Consider the following 15848-nt stretch of genomic DNA (forward strand, 5'->3'; position numbering starts at 1 on the left):
CACATGTCTAGGATGCCAGCAATCCCCAGAGCAGCCCCAGCTGTATCCAATTCTACCTTCCCATGCCTCCTCTAGATCAGCTCAGCCTGGCTATCCACCCTGCGCGGCTCTCTGTTCTAACTGCTTTCTACGCTTGGAGCTTTGTCACTTTTTGCTTGCATGCTGTCTGGCTTGGAGGCGGGAGCAGGGGGCAACTTGTAGCCCTGCCCAGTGTGGGAAGTCTGTCCTAGCTGTCCTCATCTACCTCTAATGCTTTCCTCCTGGACTTCTCTGGGCCCAAAGGTCTGAGTCTCGTCAAATCTTTCCAGTATATTGGGTGATACCATATTGTGAATACCCGACCTTCAAGCTTCTGAGACTTGTCTGAGGTCCTTCTGGTACCATGTGGTAGAGCCAGGTTTGAAACTTGCCTCTGTATACTTACAGCTACAATTTGCTTAGGGAGGAGTGTGAATTAGCATCACGAGCAGCAGTAGCCTTGCCAAGTGATGGCTGAGCACTTTCCCTGTAGTCTCTCATTTCATCTTCACAGTAATCCTATGGGCAATACATTCTTAGCATTTTACAGATGAAGCAACTAGAGCTTAGAAAGATAAGACAGCTTGTCCCATGGTAGAATTAAGATGGGAAATTTGATCATCAGATTGGTCTCCACCACAGTGTCCCATAGTCAATCTAATTGTGTTCCTGAAGCATGTACAGAACAGTTTCTAAGTAGCAGACCTGTGTTGGCCAATCAGTAGGGGATAGAGGAGGAGGAAATCAGGGTTCCTACCCATGGGGAGCTCCCAGTCTGGGGTTGCTATCAACACCGAGTCTGCTACTGCAACACAGGCAGGTCCCGACAGGAATGTGATAATGAAGTGGACAGCTGATGTGTGAGGACAGGAGTCTAGAAGGTTTGATCTGTATTTTGACAGTGAGATAGGATGGAGGAAATGGGGGGGGTCGTCTGGAGTAATTTCCAGGCAGCTCCAGGGGGGTGAGATAGGCAAAAGGTTCCCCTTCTCCTCCCCTTCCTCTTTGTGTTCTCCTGCCTTCACTTGGCCAAGCCCCAGGAAGTGGGTGACCCCTAAACTGGCTGAGTGCCTGGTTGGCACCAAAATAAACTTGTCTTCCCCCTCTTCCCCTCCCTTTGCTTCTGTCCCCTCTGTCCTGGCTTTAATTAGCAGCCCTGGGGATGAATCACTTGGCAGCTGGGGAGAGAGACTATGCAGCACTGAGTTAGGCTTCGACTCCTGCCCTGAGCCTTATGGGCAGCATCACTATGTTCACGTGTGTAGGTGTACATTGCTGCATGTCAGGGAGGCTCTGGCAGTGCTGCTGTGAAGGGTGCAGGAGCAACACTGCGTACTGGCGTGTCTGCACATAAGCATATCTGGCGGTTGTTGCATTTGTCTCTGTATGTCAGTGTATGTGTGAATGTGTGGCCATGGTATGTGGCTGTAGTAGTAAGTGTTAGGAAATGAGGGCGCTTTGGGGTGAATAAACACGAATGTCATATAGTTCTATTCACCCATTCTGACGTAAGTATTCCTTCTTTCATTATTAGTATGCCTCAAATTTACATTCCCGGTTTTCACTTGTCTCAGTCTGGGTACATTTCATTTCAGGGAACAGAATTGCACTGGAGCTAGCTCAAGAATAAAAAGGCAAGGCTATTGTGAGGCTACATCTCACAGAATTAAGAGCAGTAACCGAAGTACAGCCAGGCCTCTCGTCAAATGGAAGCAAGACAAAGAAGTCAAGGACTAAGACTGACCTTTGCTCTATGCATCTCCTGGACCCATGTCTTGTTTCCATCTCTCCCAGCTTGCCTGGTCTCTGCCACCTCTTTCTTGCTGATTACTCTCTCTAGACAGGCCTCCTCTGCTGCTATGCAGCCTAGCATGAACCACAAACCTGGAAGCTATGTGATTTCAGTTTCAGGGTTCCCCTCATTTGCATGTAATGATTCGGTCCAACCATGGTAACACAAGGCAGCAAGAAGCTACAGGTGGGATCAGTTGTCTTAGAAGTGGATGAAGGTACAGAGGTAAACATTTCAGCCCCTGGTAGTTTCTTCTGCAGGGAATAAAGTTTTTATGTGCCTCAAAGAAAGGCCAGAGTCTGGGGTATTCCACTCAGAGGCCCACAATTGTAAGATTGCCTGTCCGCCCAGTTTTTGGTTCCTAGTTTATTTCTAGGTGACCATTGCTCACTACATTCCATCTGCTTACCCCAAAACACACTTTTATCTAAAACTGTCCCTTTATTATATTTTACTTTTTCTTGTGGAGCTTGGAGTTGAATCCTGGGCTTCATGCATAGTAAGTATATATTCGACTCCTGAGTTACCATGTCTCCTTATTTTATGTCAAAACACCTTTTAAATATGCAGTGCAAATTACCATTGCTACCAGTTTGTGACCATTTTTGTAGCTTCAGAACAATGGGCATAATGCTACTTACTGATGGTACAGCCACTACCAAGTTCTGGGTTGCTTCAGGAATTTTTCTATTTGATCAGTTCAGTAACTGAATTTATAGTTACTTGTATAAACTACAAGCACATATTATCAATATTACCAGCTTGAGGCTTGAGCTTACATTCCCATTAATATAAGCCCCGTAGTTTTTACATTAATTACAAAGGGAATTAATCACCCCGTAGACAAGTTTTTGCCTATGAGGAAAGAGGAACCAGCTTTGCAAGTAATGACTGGTCTCCAGATGCAAGGGCAATACCCACAACTCTGGCCAGGGCCTTGGCCTGGCATCTCCTGGCTGAGACTTCTCTGTGCCCTTCTGTTCCATTACTAGCACATACTAGGTGCTATTTTTATTTTTAATAAAAATGACTGCTCTATTACAACTGTTAAAGCTACGTGGGAGAGATTATCCCAGGCTCAGGACGTAATCTCCTTTAACACCTCCTCCTTTGTTTTTATTTTTCTAAGTATTAATCACTACTTTGATTCAGAAAATGTCTGCCAGATTTCAGGTAGCGTTAGCAAGCACTTGACATCCATTATCTTTAATCTTTGTGACCACTATGGCAAGTAGGGATAATTTAAAGGTGGGGAAATGGACACCCAGGGGAGTAAAGTGACTCATTCATTTAGTCCTTCATTCACCTATGAGTTATTGAGTAGCTACCAGTTGATGCAATATGGTAAATAGGAGAGTGTGAATAATAGAGTGATGGGTGCTGTTCTGGCTTCCACAGTCTGGTCAGGAAATAGGTAATTATAAGGGAAGTGTAGTGTGCTGTGGGAGCACCCAGGAAGTATGCCCAACCTAGCCCAAAGGCAAGGGAGGTTTCGCCAAGCTAACATCTGAGCTGAGACTTGGAGGACAAGTAGAAGTTAGCCAAGTGAGGATGGAGTGGAGTGGGATGAGTTGGGATGGACAGTATTATCGGTTAGAGCTGTGAGAGGGGGTGTATGACATTTGTATTTGTGAGGCTCTAAAGCAGTGGAATGGGGTTGTCCTGAGAAAGGGCCTGGAAACTGGAAGAAGCTATACTAGGAGGAGGCTGGAACTGGGGCCCTGGTCAGCTACACCTTGCTTGACCTGGGGAGCTGGGAGACTTAGCAGCCGAATTTCCACATTTCCTGAGCTTAGACAGCATCCTCACATATTCTAGTGGCTGCAGTGCCCTCTAATGTCCACCAGCCCATCTTGCAGCTTCCACCTCTGTGTACATTGTCTCACACCAGCATACTTGACCAGGTACTTTGTGTTGGGTGTTAGGGACAGCGGGGTAAGGGAGATACCGTTCTTGGTCTCCCAGACATCCTACCTAAGAAGAAGAAATGAACACGTGTGCAGTGTTGAGAGAAGCTGGCTGAGTGAAGAGCAGGGGGAAGGACGCCAGGGAGATGGCCTGCCCTGACTAGGTGGGAATGTGACAGGTTCTCAGAGGGCACAACCTATAGCTGACTTTGGAAGAAAAAGGGGGAGCTGTTCAGATGGGAAGGGGCTTGTGGGGGCTCAGAGGGACAGCATAAGTGAAGGATGGAGCAGTAGCATGTGGCTAAGAATTCTAGGTGCTTCTGTGTGAGTGAGGTGAAGGCTGGAGATGGGGGAAATTAGGAGTGTACACACCTGTAATGCCAGCAAGAGTCAAGAGGATCTCTAGCTTAAGGCCAGCCTGGGCTACACAGCAAAACCTGTCTCAAAAAAAATTGGAGAAAACTAAGATTAGCTGGAGGTAATAGATAGGCTTTAGCTCACAGAAGGTTCCAGGATGCCTGCTCATTTACTAGGTAACTTAATGTATGGAATTCTAAGAAGCTTTCTTACCCTTTGGGATCACAAACTTTTCTGAGGATCTGACGAAAACTAGGAATTAATATTTTTCCCATGATGTTAATACTGTTCATACAACTCCAGGGACTTCAGAGGTACTCTCTCCCATGCCTATTCACAAGCCTCAGACTTCCAAATGCTCCTCGTGCATATAGGTAAGGAAACCCTTATAGCCTCAAAACTCCGAGAGATTGAGTCCCTTTGGAATTTCTAGCCTCACCTCTATCCCTTTTTGCAGTTTTCACTCAGCCACATTGGCCTCTTTGCAGTTCCTGGAAGTAGCATCCTCAGGTCCCTTCCTCTACCCAGAGTGCTTTTCCCCTTACTGTCTCTGCGTGAACAGAATATCTTTCCCCCTGTAGTTCAATATAAGCTCCCTGAGAGCAGGACATTGTCTTCCTTTAGCATGTGTCACAGTGTCTGGTCCAAAGTGTCTGTTGAATGAACAGAATGAAAGACCCACCAATGCCCTATAACTCAAGCTCCTCGCCCTTAATTTCTTCTTCCCTTCATCCCCTGATGAGTCATCACATGAGTTTATGTAACATGCTCAGATATGTCTGTATTCCATAACTGGTCTGCAGTTTATTAGCAGATATTTTCTTAGCATTCCTCCCCATTCCTAAAACAAATGGGCTTCTTATGGGTCTCTCTACTTCCCCTGGGAGAAAGGTCACATTCTCTTGTTCTCAAGCAGAGACTCTTCCCGTGTACACACTTGGTCTCACTGAATCCTGACAAGAACCTGTGAGGTAAGATAAGTGGGGAAGCTCATGGCTAGTATCCTAGTATTCAGGGAGTATGAACCAGGAGGATTGCTGTGAGTTTGAGGCCAGCCTGGGCTATATAGTAAGTGCCAGGTCAAACAAGGGTTATATAGCATAACCCTGCCTCAAAAACCAAACATCCCCACCATAAAAACAAATCCTCACTCCACGAACCTCAGGGCATAGTGGTGTACTTGGGAGTCTGAGGTAGAAGGATTGAGAGTTCGGGGCCTGTCTGGGCTACATAGGAGACTGACTGTCTTAAACTAGCAAACATAAATCTATGAGGTGAGACTTGGTATAGATGACCAAACTAAGCCTCAGGTGTTTTACCCAGAACAAAGGCCGTACTCAGCTTTACTAGGCATAAAAGTGAAGGCTCTTGGCCTCACCTGAGAGCAGGAGGGGCTTTCCTGCAGTCACAACAGCATCAGCCTTAGAGCTAGGACTAGAATTTCTGTCTGCAACATTTGTCAGGCCAAGAGGAAGGTCTGGGCAGAACCTGAGTGCTGGGCAGTACAGGGTGGGGCAAAGAAGAGAAGGCCATAAAGGACCCACCAATTCCAGGCTTATGGTGGTCCTGAGGGCCTCTTTTTGTCTCAGCAGCCTTGGCTTTCCTCAGAGGAACCAGCTGCCCTGGCAGGGAGGCAGGAAGGCTGGCCTTTGGCCTGTCAGATTCTATTCCTTCTAGATCACTGACTGCCACCCTCCCTCCGGCACTTTTCAGGGGCCTTCTGCTCAGAGCAGCCAGGGGCCTGGACTCTAGGACCGTGAAAGGCGAGGATGCCCTGAGCTGGACCTGTGGTCCTCTTTAGGTGTCCCACATCTTCAGAACCCAACAATTCCTCCTTTCTCCAGTGATAACCATATAAAAGGGCAGAGATTACTGTGGTGGGTTGGCAGGGAGCCAGGACACCTGCATCTGCTTTCCTGTACAAACTTCGCTGAGACTGCTCCTCCCCACACCTCACATGTTCTACCAGTAGAGTCAGGTGGACAGTCTCCCCAGAGGAATGGCCCCTTGATTATAAATTGCATGTGTACTGATGTACTTTTCTCTTCAGGGATTCTTTTTAAGCCAGTATAGAAAACAACACAAAAACGAGTGAAAGCTCATTATAGTCATAAGGAATATTGATCACGGCCCCATCCTGGCATCTCACAATGGGTGATTTGAAATTTACTTGATGTGGCTATCCCAGAATAACTCCTCAGCTTTAGTCTCTTAAATGGGCTTAAAATAAGGGTGTTTGTGAAAAGCTTTGTTCAAAGGTTTCTATATTCACAAGAAAATCATATGGCTGAAGGTACAGATTTCAGATTTGGGGATGGCCAAACTAGCTCCTAATCTTGGGGTTCTGTCACTACTACCTACCAGTCCTTTGTATTTCAATTTTCTCCACAAGATGTTATGCCTAATGACATAAACTTGTTGAGGTGTGACAAGTTGCTTATGGAGATTCTCGGGCAGCTGGAGGCTTAGCCCCGAGAAGAAGGATGGCTCTCTAAGCTGCTTCTTCCTGCAGAGTTCCCAGTCCTTTATGGGGAGCAAGAAAGAAGCAAAGTTTCCAGTTGGAGCAGGCCTGCAGTCCAGCTGGTTTGCGCTGCCTCTTTGGCACCTCCTTCTAGGGAAGGGCAGAGGAGGAGGGGGTGGTGACAGTGGTGGCAACCACACAGGGCCAGAGAGGGGGGATGCTTCTGAGATAGGTCCAGACCCAGGGGCTGCCCTCTCCAGCCTCGCCAGGAGCTGCAGGTAGGAACCTGGGCCGTGCAGCCTAATTTGCCCTGCTTTCTCCCTTCCTGCTCAAACCTGGACTCAGTGCCAGGGCTGCTGATTCAGCAGTCTTCTGGTTTCCTGCTTTCCTGACTCTCTTTTGGCACTCACTCCCCCCGCCCGCCTGCCCAGGTAGGGTTTCCTTCTAGCCCAGACTGACCTGGAATTCACTCTGTAGTCTCAAGATGGCCTTGAACTCACAGTGATCCTCCTATGTCTGCCTCCCGAGTGCTGGGATTAAAGGCGTGTGCCACCACACGTGGCCTTCTTTTTGCACTTTTGAGGGAGGCATCTGGTTCCAGTGAGTGAGACTGTGGGCATCTGGGAGCCCGACTCTGTAAGGGTCTTGAAGCTCCGAGCTGCCCAATCTGTGGCCTCTTAGGAGTAAGCTTAGTGGCTGCCCTGGCATGATAACTTGGTGTACTTGGAAGCCTATAGAGCTCCAGCCACAGAGATGCTTCGATAACTAACATTTCAGCAGCCTAAGGATCTCTTGAGGTTCAGATGTAATAAAACACTGAGTCAGGGACTCACATTTGTGGCTGCCACATGGTACTTGAGAAATAGTCACTCTGATGATTATTCCAGAACCTTAGAAAAGAGGTCTCAGATTCAAAGGTTCTGTGTAAGGTTCTAAAATTTGGGCATCTTTAAAATTGCAGTAAATGAGTGGGTAAGTGGCCCGTCCTGTAGCCACATCTCCTGACTGTTACTTAGGCTCTTGAATGGCCAGGTGTTTGTGGGGAACAGGAGCTAGCTGAGCTGGGGGAGCAGGCTCCACTTTCAGCTTATACTCCCTGTGGCTTGGACTGACACCCCCTCCCTTCTACCACACTGTGTTGGGTAGGGCACACTCTTAGCCTTGCAGCCTGCTATCCCTCCTGTTCCCCCTTGCCATGCTTGGTCTGGACTTTAATTGTAGCAAGCTGGTGGCAGTGTAGGCCTTTAGACCCTGCGCTGGGGTGGGCACAGCATGGGGGTGGAGTGTGGGCCCAGCCTTGGGGTGGGGAGGGGTATAATACTGGCCTTGGAAGCAAAAGACTCCTGCTTGGAATCACCTTGTCCTCTGCCTTGCCTCCCTCCCCCTCCTGAGTCCTATCCTGTCACCAAGGCCACTGAGACCCTATCAGCCTTCTCTGCCCTCCCCCATCCTCCCTGCTCTGGCATTCGCTGCCTTTGCCTGTCTTCTCTCTGTTTCTTTGTCTAGTCCTTTCTCTGGTTTCCTCTTCCTCTGTCTTTCTCCTTTGCTGTTGCTTCCGGTTTCTCTCTGCTCTTTTCCTCTGCTCCTTCAGTGTCCCTTCTACCCTACCTGGCCCCTCTTTCTCTTCATCCTCCCCTAATTTCCTATGAGGGAGTCTTCTGTAGGGGGAGCCCCCTACCCCCACATAGCTTTTCCTTTTCTTTACCCCCGTCCTCCTTCCCTCCTCCCTTCCCCTGTGGTGTCTGGTGTGAGGAGGGCGCCTTTCCTCCTTCCCCGCTGTGGTGTCCCAGCGTCTCTAAGTGGCCCAGGTCCCCTTGGAGTCACCTGGAACACAGGAGACCCAGCCTGGCTCTTGTCTCTATTTCCCCCTGTTGTCATTGTGCTCTGTTCGTGGTTGAGTGCTGTCCTCTCTTTCTTGACTTTGTGTTTTTTTTCTCCTTCCTTCCTTCCTTCCTTCCTTCCTTCCTTCCTTCCTTCCTTCCTTCCTTCCTTCCTTCCTTCCTTCCTTCCTTCCTTCTTTCCCTCCCTCCCTCCCTCCTCCTCTCCCTTCCTTCCTGTCTCCCTCCCTCCTCCTCTCCCTCCCTTCTTCCCTTACTTCCTTCTTTCTTCCCTCCCTCGTTTTCCTCCCTCCCTTTCTCCCTCCTTTCCTGCTTTATTCTCTCCCTTCTTATCTTCCTTCCCTCCCTCCCTGCCTTCCACCCCCTCTTCCATTCCTCTCATCCCTCCCTTTTCCCCTTTCCACTCATTCCTTTTATCTCCTTGTCCCCACTGCCTACCTCCTACCCCTCTCTCTGTCTCTGTCTCTGTATCTGTCTCTTGCTGTCTCTCAGGTCCACAGAGTCTCATACTCTACACCAGTATTGCTGTCCTACTCAGGTCCTTGACTCCATGAAGCTTACCCCCTCAGGCAGGCTGGCAGAGAGCAGGTAAGAGCTAGACCCATCCCTCTCCCAATCCATTCCTCCCCTCCAAATATATACTCTCATTGACAACCCCCTCCCCACATCCCTTAGTCCCTGGTAAGACTGTGGAGTGGTTGTCTGAATGTTTGAGGAGAGTGCCTGGGGAGACCAAAGAGGATCCTTCCTTAAAGAAATCCTTCCCTAGATGCTTGCCCCATAATTAGGAGTGGTTGGTCCTAGAATAAGTGACATTTGAAGAATGTTCTAAAGGGTTAATAGTAGTTTTTCAGTTGGGATAGACTATGGAAGGGTATTTAGGCAGAGGGAAGAAACTACTCACACCTTATTACTTCCAAGTTAATTAGAAAGCAAATTTTATGTTTCTAATTAGGATTCAACAAGTTTTGAAGCATTAATGGTAATATCAAAAAGAATAGGTCTTCCCCTCTTTGTAAGTTTAAAAGTACTTTCACTTAAGAAGAAATAAGAATGGAGTTTATATATTCATTTATAAGTGTCATCGATGAGAGTGTTACATATGGGATAGGGCTATCGAGGTAGCAGAGCAAGATATATAGTTTTCAATGCTTTTATTAGAGAAAAAGACAGGTTAAATTAAATGAACTAATTATTCCACTTCAGAACCAAGAGAAAGAACAACCAAAAGAAAATGAAATAAATGAATTATGTAGATGAAGCCAGAAATTAATGAAATAAAAATAGAAAAAAAATTTGATGAAGTAATAATATGTGGCTTTTGAAAGTATCAGCAAATTAGGTTGACCATCCTCTGGCAAATAAGGCAAGAAAATGTAATCAAAACAAGATATGAAGGGAATTAGCCATAAATTCTGAGGAGATTAAAAATGCTATAAAAAATACTTTAAGCTGGGTGTGGTGACACACGCCTTTAATCCTAGGCAGACTTAGTAGGATCTCCATGAATTTGAGTCCACCCTGAAACTACATAGTGAATTCCAGGTCAGCCTGGGCCAGAGTGAGACCCTACCTTGAAAAACCAAAAAAAAAAAAAAAGCTTTATACGTTTATACCAAGAAACATGGAAATGTAGTTGAGCTGGAAAATTTTCTAGGAGCATGTAACTTATTGAAATTACCCTACAGAGGGGCAGAAAACCCAAGTATAATAGTATAAAATAAACTAAAAAGTATTTTTTTGTCTCAAAAAAGAGTACTAGGTTCAGTTGTTATTCAGGATGGAAGTCCTGGTAGTATGACATTACTATCAAACTTGAAAAGATTAGATCATAGGAAAAGATAGCCATGTTCCCAGTTCATTCTGATAAAGAGTTAACTGGCAATGCAGTGGTGCACCTGTTGTCCCAGTTCTTCAAGAGGTTGAGGCAGGAGGGTTGCTTGAGTACAGGAGTTTGCAGCCAGCCTAGGCAACATAGGGAGACCCTTTCTCAAAAACAAAGCAGAACAGGGCTGGAAAGGTAGCTTAGTAGTATAGCCCTTGCATAGCATGTTCAGGGTCCTGGGTTCCATCCCTAGTATCCACATAAATCTTACATATTAATAGAACATGTAATCTATGTCTAACATCTATTGATCATCCATCTGCCTGTCTATCTACCTATCTATCTATTTATCTGTCATCTACCTATCCTCTACCTAGACTAGGAATTGAACTCAGAACCATGTGCATGTTAGACTTAGCTGCCTCCCCAGCCCATTTTTACTTTATTTTGAGATATGATCTCATTGAGTTGCCCAGGCTAGCCTAGAATTTTCTATGTAGTCTAGGCTAGCCTTAATCTTGTGATAATCCTACCTCTGCCTCCCAAGTTCTAGAATTATAGGTATGTGCCACCATACCTGGTGTACCAAATATTTTTATTTTAAAATGTTTTATTTATTTAGTTTTGTTTTTTTGAGGTAGGGTCTTGCTCTAGCCCAGGCTGACCTGGAATTCACTATGTAATCTTAGGGTGGCCTCAAACTGACAGCGATCCTCATACCTCTGCCTTCTGAGTGCTGGGATTAAAGGCATGTGTCACCATGCCCAGCTATTTTAAAATATTTTATTTATTTATTTGAGAGAGATTGAAGAGGCAGATAGAAGGAGAGAGAATGGACATTTCAGGGCCTCTAGCCACTGCAAACGAACTCCAAACACATGCGCCACCTTGTATATCTCAGATTATGTGGCTACTGGGGAATCCAACTTGGATCCTTAGACTTTGCAGGCAAGTACCTTAACTGCTGAGCCATCTCTCCATCCATTTACCAAATATTTTAATAAAATATTGCCAAATAGAATCCATCAGTGTATTATGTCTTGCCTGTTCTGGTGGCAGAAGCTTGTAATTCTAGCACTTGGGAGGTAGAGGCAGGAAGATGAGAAGTTTGAAGTCAGATTTAGCTACATAAGTTTAAAGTTAGCCTGAGCTACATGAGATCCTGTCTATGAAATAAGCGTGTTGTATTAACAAATGAAGGTCTCCAGGAGTGTAGGTATTGTTCAACATTAGGACTCTCCTATTATAATTTATCACATTAAGAGATTAAAGAGAAAAGGTTATATAATGATCTATATAAATGATATAATCATATGGCCATCTCTAAAAATGATCAGATAAGGGCTGGAGAGATGGTTCAGTTGTTAAAGGTACTTACATGAAAAAACTGACATCCTAGGTTTGATTCCACAGCACCCACATAAAGCCAGATGCACAAAGTGGCACATGCATTTGTAGTTTGTTTACATTGGCAAGAGACCCTGGTGTGCCCATTCTCCTTCTTTCTCTCCTTGCAAATAAAAATAAATAAATAAAAATGGCTGGGCATAGTGGCACACACCTTTAAGTCCAGCACCCAGGGGGCTGAGGGAGGAGGATCACCATGAATTTAAGGCCAGCCTGGGTTACAGAGTGAGTTCCTGGTTAGCCTAGGTTGGAGACTCTACCTCAAAATAAGATAAAATAAAATAAATATGGCCAGGCATTGTGGCATATGTCTTTAATCCCAGCACTGGGGAAGCATAGAGAGGAGGATTTCCATGTGTTAGAGGCCAGCCTAGGACCATAGAGTGAGTTCCAGGTCAGATTGGACTAGAGTGAGACCCTACCTCAAAACAACAACAACCTGATTTATTTCCATCATCTATTCTCTTACTATCATATAACAGTTCGTTATACAATGAAAGATAACTAATACATTAAGCTAGGAATCAGGAAAACTTCCTTAAAGCTTTTTAATTTAAACAATATTTTATTTATTTATTTTGAGAGAGACAGAATGGGCATGGCAGGATCTCCAGCCACTGCAAATGAGCTGCAGATGCATGTACTGCCTTGTGCATCTGGCTTGCGTGGGTCCTTGGGGAATCAAACCTAGGTCCTTAGGCTTCGCAGGCCAGTACCTTAACTGTTAAGCCATCTCTCCAACCCACTCTTTTAATTTTTTTAATGTTTTTATTTGTGAGTAGAGAGAGAGAAAAAAAATGAATGAGAGAGAATGGGCACATTCCCTTGCTACTGAAAATGAACTGCAGATGCATATGCTACTTGGTTCATCTGGCTTTCTGTGGGTACTGGAGAACTGTATCTGGGCTGGCAATCTTTTAAGGCCAGCACCTTTAGTCACTGAGCCATCTCCCCAGCCCATTTTTTATAAATTTATTTGCAAGGAGAGAAAGAGAAAGGGGGGGGGAGAATATGAATGAATGAGAATGAATGGGAGTGTCAGGGCCTCTTGCCACTGCAAACAAACTCTAAAAGAATGTGCCACTTTGTATGTCTGGCTTTATGTGGGTACTAGGGTATTGAACCTGTACTGTCAGGCTATAAGCTAAACAAGTGCCTTTAACTACTGAGCTGTCTCTCCAACCTGCTTAAAGCTTTTTTTTTTTTTTTTAAATATCAGATATGAGATCATGACCAAATTAAACAATAAAACACTCAATATATTTCCATTAAATACAAGAAAGTAAGAATGATTGTTGTCATTATTATTTAGCTAATAATTTTGGGATGTTTGAAACAGTGAGATTTAAGAAGTATGTAGCATTAGGCTGGATGTGATGGCACACACCTTTAATCTCAGCACATAAATATAAAACTGAGTTAAAATTAGCATTAACTAAAGATAATGTTTGTTTACTCATATAGTCAAAGAGAACAAAGTGAAAACTTATTACAACTAATAGAGAACTCTAGTGCAAAAAGAGAGAAAACTCTAGCACAATGGGTAGATACAATGCAAATATACATGTAAACCTTACCTTTTCTGAATACCAGCAGTATTCAATTGAAAGACATAAAAGAAGAAAAAAAGTGTTCACACTAGCAAAAAAATCTATAAAGCTCTTAAAAGTTTACAAAAATGTTAAATATTTCTTTGTAGAAAACTGTAAAATTTTATTGAAGGCTATAAGAAGATTTGAGTACATCAAAAGTCGTCATCCATTCATGGATAAGAAGCCTCAATGTGGTAAAGAATGACATTTGCACCTAATTTGGTCCAAATGTTCATATATTTGTCATTTTCTTCATGATATTTTTTTGGAAATTGAGCAATTGCATTTTAATGATTATTTAGAACTAAGAACTTTTTGTTTGTTTGTTTGTTTGTTTGAGATAGGGTCTCACTCTGGCCCAGGCTGACCTGGAATTCACTATGTAGTCTCAGGCTGGCCTCCCACTCTTGGCAATCTTCCTACCTCTGTTTCCCTAGTGCTGGGATTAAAGGCATGCACCATCATGCCCGGCTAGAACTAAGAAAATTTTGAAAAAGAAGAACAATGAGGAAGACTTCCCTGATAGGTACAAAAATTTACCATAAGATTTAATAATTTCGAATACCCTCTCACAGAAATCAAGGAATGTATACATGGAACAAAATAAGGAGTTTAGACACAAACCCATATGTTGAAATGGGGAATTGGTTTATAATAAAAAAGACATTTCAGGGGCTGGAGAGATGGCTTAGTGGTTAAGCGCTTGCCTGTGAAGCCTGAGGACCCTGGTTCGAGGCTCGATTCCCCAGGACCCACATTAGCCAGATGCCCAAGGGGGCGCATGTGTCTGGAGTTCGTTTGCAGTGGCTGGAGGCCCTGGCGCACCCATTCTCCCTCTCTCTCTGTCTCTTTCTCTCTTTGTCTGTTGCTCTCAAATAAATAAATAAAAATAAACAAAAAAATTTAAAAAAAAGACATTTCAGATTAGCGGGGAGTCAGTAACAAAAACAAAATTCAATTGTTGGGGAGGGAGAGAATTACCATGGGATATATTTTGTAATCATGGAAAATGTTAATAAAAATTTAAAAAAAAATTCAATTGTAAAAGTACCAGAGGAAAATCTGGTACTAACCCCATTTTGATATTAGGATGGGGAAGACCTTGCAAAGTGTGATTGTAAAACGTAGGAGGCAGGCTGGAGAGATGGCTCATTGGTTAAGGCACTTGCCTGCAAAGTCTAATGACCTGGCTTCTATTCCCCAGTACTCTTGTAAGCCAGATACACAAAGTGGTGCCTGAATATGGAGTTCATTTGCATTGCCTAGAGACCCTGGTACACCTATACATACTCACTCTTCTCTCTATCTCCCTCCCTCCCTCCTTGTATCTCTCTGCTTGCAAATAAATAAATGAATTTAAAGGAAAACCTAAGATCCAGGGCTGGAGAGATAGGTCAGTGGGTAAATTGCTCACCATGCAAGCATGAGGACATGGGTTTGGAACTCCAGCACCCATATAAAATGTCAGGTGTAGCAGCACAACCTCTGGCCTTTGCACATGCACTGGCACACACACATGCACCCATAGACATATGAACACATATGCATGCATACAACACACATGCAAAGAAAGATAAAATAAAGAAAATGAAACCTATAAGCCACACCAGTTGTGATATTGCTTGCCAGTAGTTCAGATAATCATGAGGCTGAGGCAGAAAAAGTACTTGAAGCCAGGAGTTCAAGCCTAGCCTGGGCAAAATAGTGAACTGTCATTTCAAAAACCAACAGAAAAGGGGCAGGGAGGAGGGAAAGGAGGTACCAACATGTGATGTTTACATACAAATTATGTCCATAGCTAATAATAAAAAAAGACCAAAAAAATCAAACAAGGGTGAAAGAAACAACTAACAGCAAAACCATAAGCCATAAAATAGAGTAATAATTTTGTGTACATTAAAATTTAAAACTTCCTTAGGAAGAAAGGTACTATATACAAAGAGAAAAATATAAATAACAGGCCAGTAGAAAGTATCTTTGCTACCTGGGCATCAGGCAAAATGGTCACTATCTCTATCTAAGTCTATACCATCTCCTGGAAGTGAATAAGAAAAAAGAAACATAGCCCATTTAAAATGTAGAAATAGGGGCTGGGGAGATGGCTCAGTGGTTAAAGGCACATGCCCGCAAAGCCTAACAACATGGGTTCAATTCTCTAGTACCCATATAAAGCCAGATGTAAAGTGGCACATATGTATGGAGTATGTATGCAGTGGCAGGAGGTCCTGGCTCACCAATACCCACTCTCTTTCTCTCTCTCTCAAGTAAATAAAATATTTCTTTAAAAATGGAGAACAAGCCAGGCATGGTGGCTCACACCTTTAATCCCAGCACTTGGGAGGCAGAGGTAGGAGGATTGCCATGAGTTCAAAGCCACCCTGAGATGACAGAGTTAACTACAGGTCATCTTGAGCTAGAGTGAGACCCTGCCTCCGAAAAAAAAAAAAAAAAAGGAAAAATAAGCTTGGCATGGTGACTTATACTTGTAATCCAGTACTTGAGAGGCTAAGGCAGGAGGATCCCTGTGAGTTTGAGACAAGCCTGGACTATATAGTGAGTTCTAGGATTGCAAGCCAGATATACAAGGTGGCCCATGTGTCTAGAGTTCGTTTGTAGTGGCTAGAGGCCTTGGCGTCCCCATTCTCTCTCCT

General features: G+C 44.2%; 1 protein-coding gene across 3 annotated transcripts in view; it reads left to right on the plus strand.

Moving 5' to 3' along the window:
• Positions 1-15848, plus strand: part of Iqsec2 (IQ motif and Sec7 domain ArfGEF 2) — a 116989-nt gene that overhangs the window by 48852 nt on the left and 52289 nt on the right. For 2 of the 3 annotated variants that reach the window (XM_045140340.1, XM_045140342.1), the window contains exon 3: positions 8866-8961. The exons of the other annotated variant lie outside the window; for it this stretch is intronic. In XM_045140340.1, coding sequence (XP_044996275.1) covers positions 8866-8961 — 96 coding nt within the window. The remainder of the gene's footprint in view (positions 1-8865; positions 8962-15848) is intronic. 3 annotated transcript variants of the gene reach the window in all.

This window comes from Jaculus jaculus, chromosome X (assembly GCF_020740685.1).
Source record: "Jaculus jaculus isolate mJacJac1 chromosome X, mJacJac1.mat.Y.cur, whole genome shotgun sequence".
Taxonomy (NCBI): Eukaryota; Metazoa; Chordata; class Mammalia; order Rodentia; family Dipodidae; genus Jaculus; species Jaculus jaculus.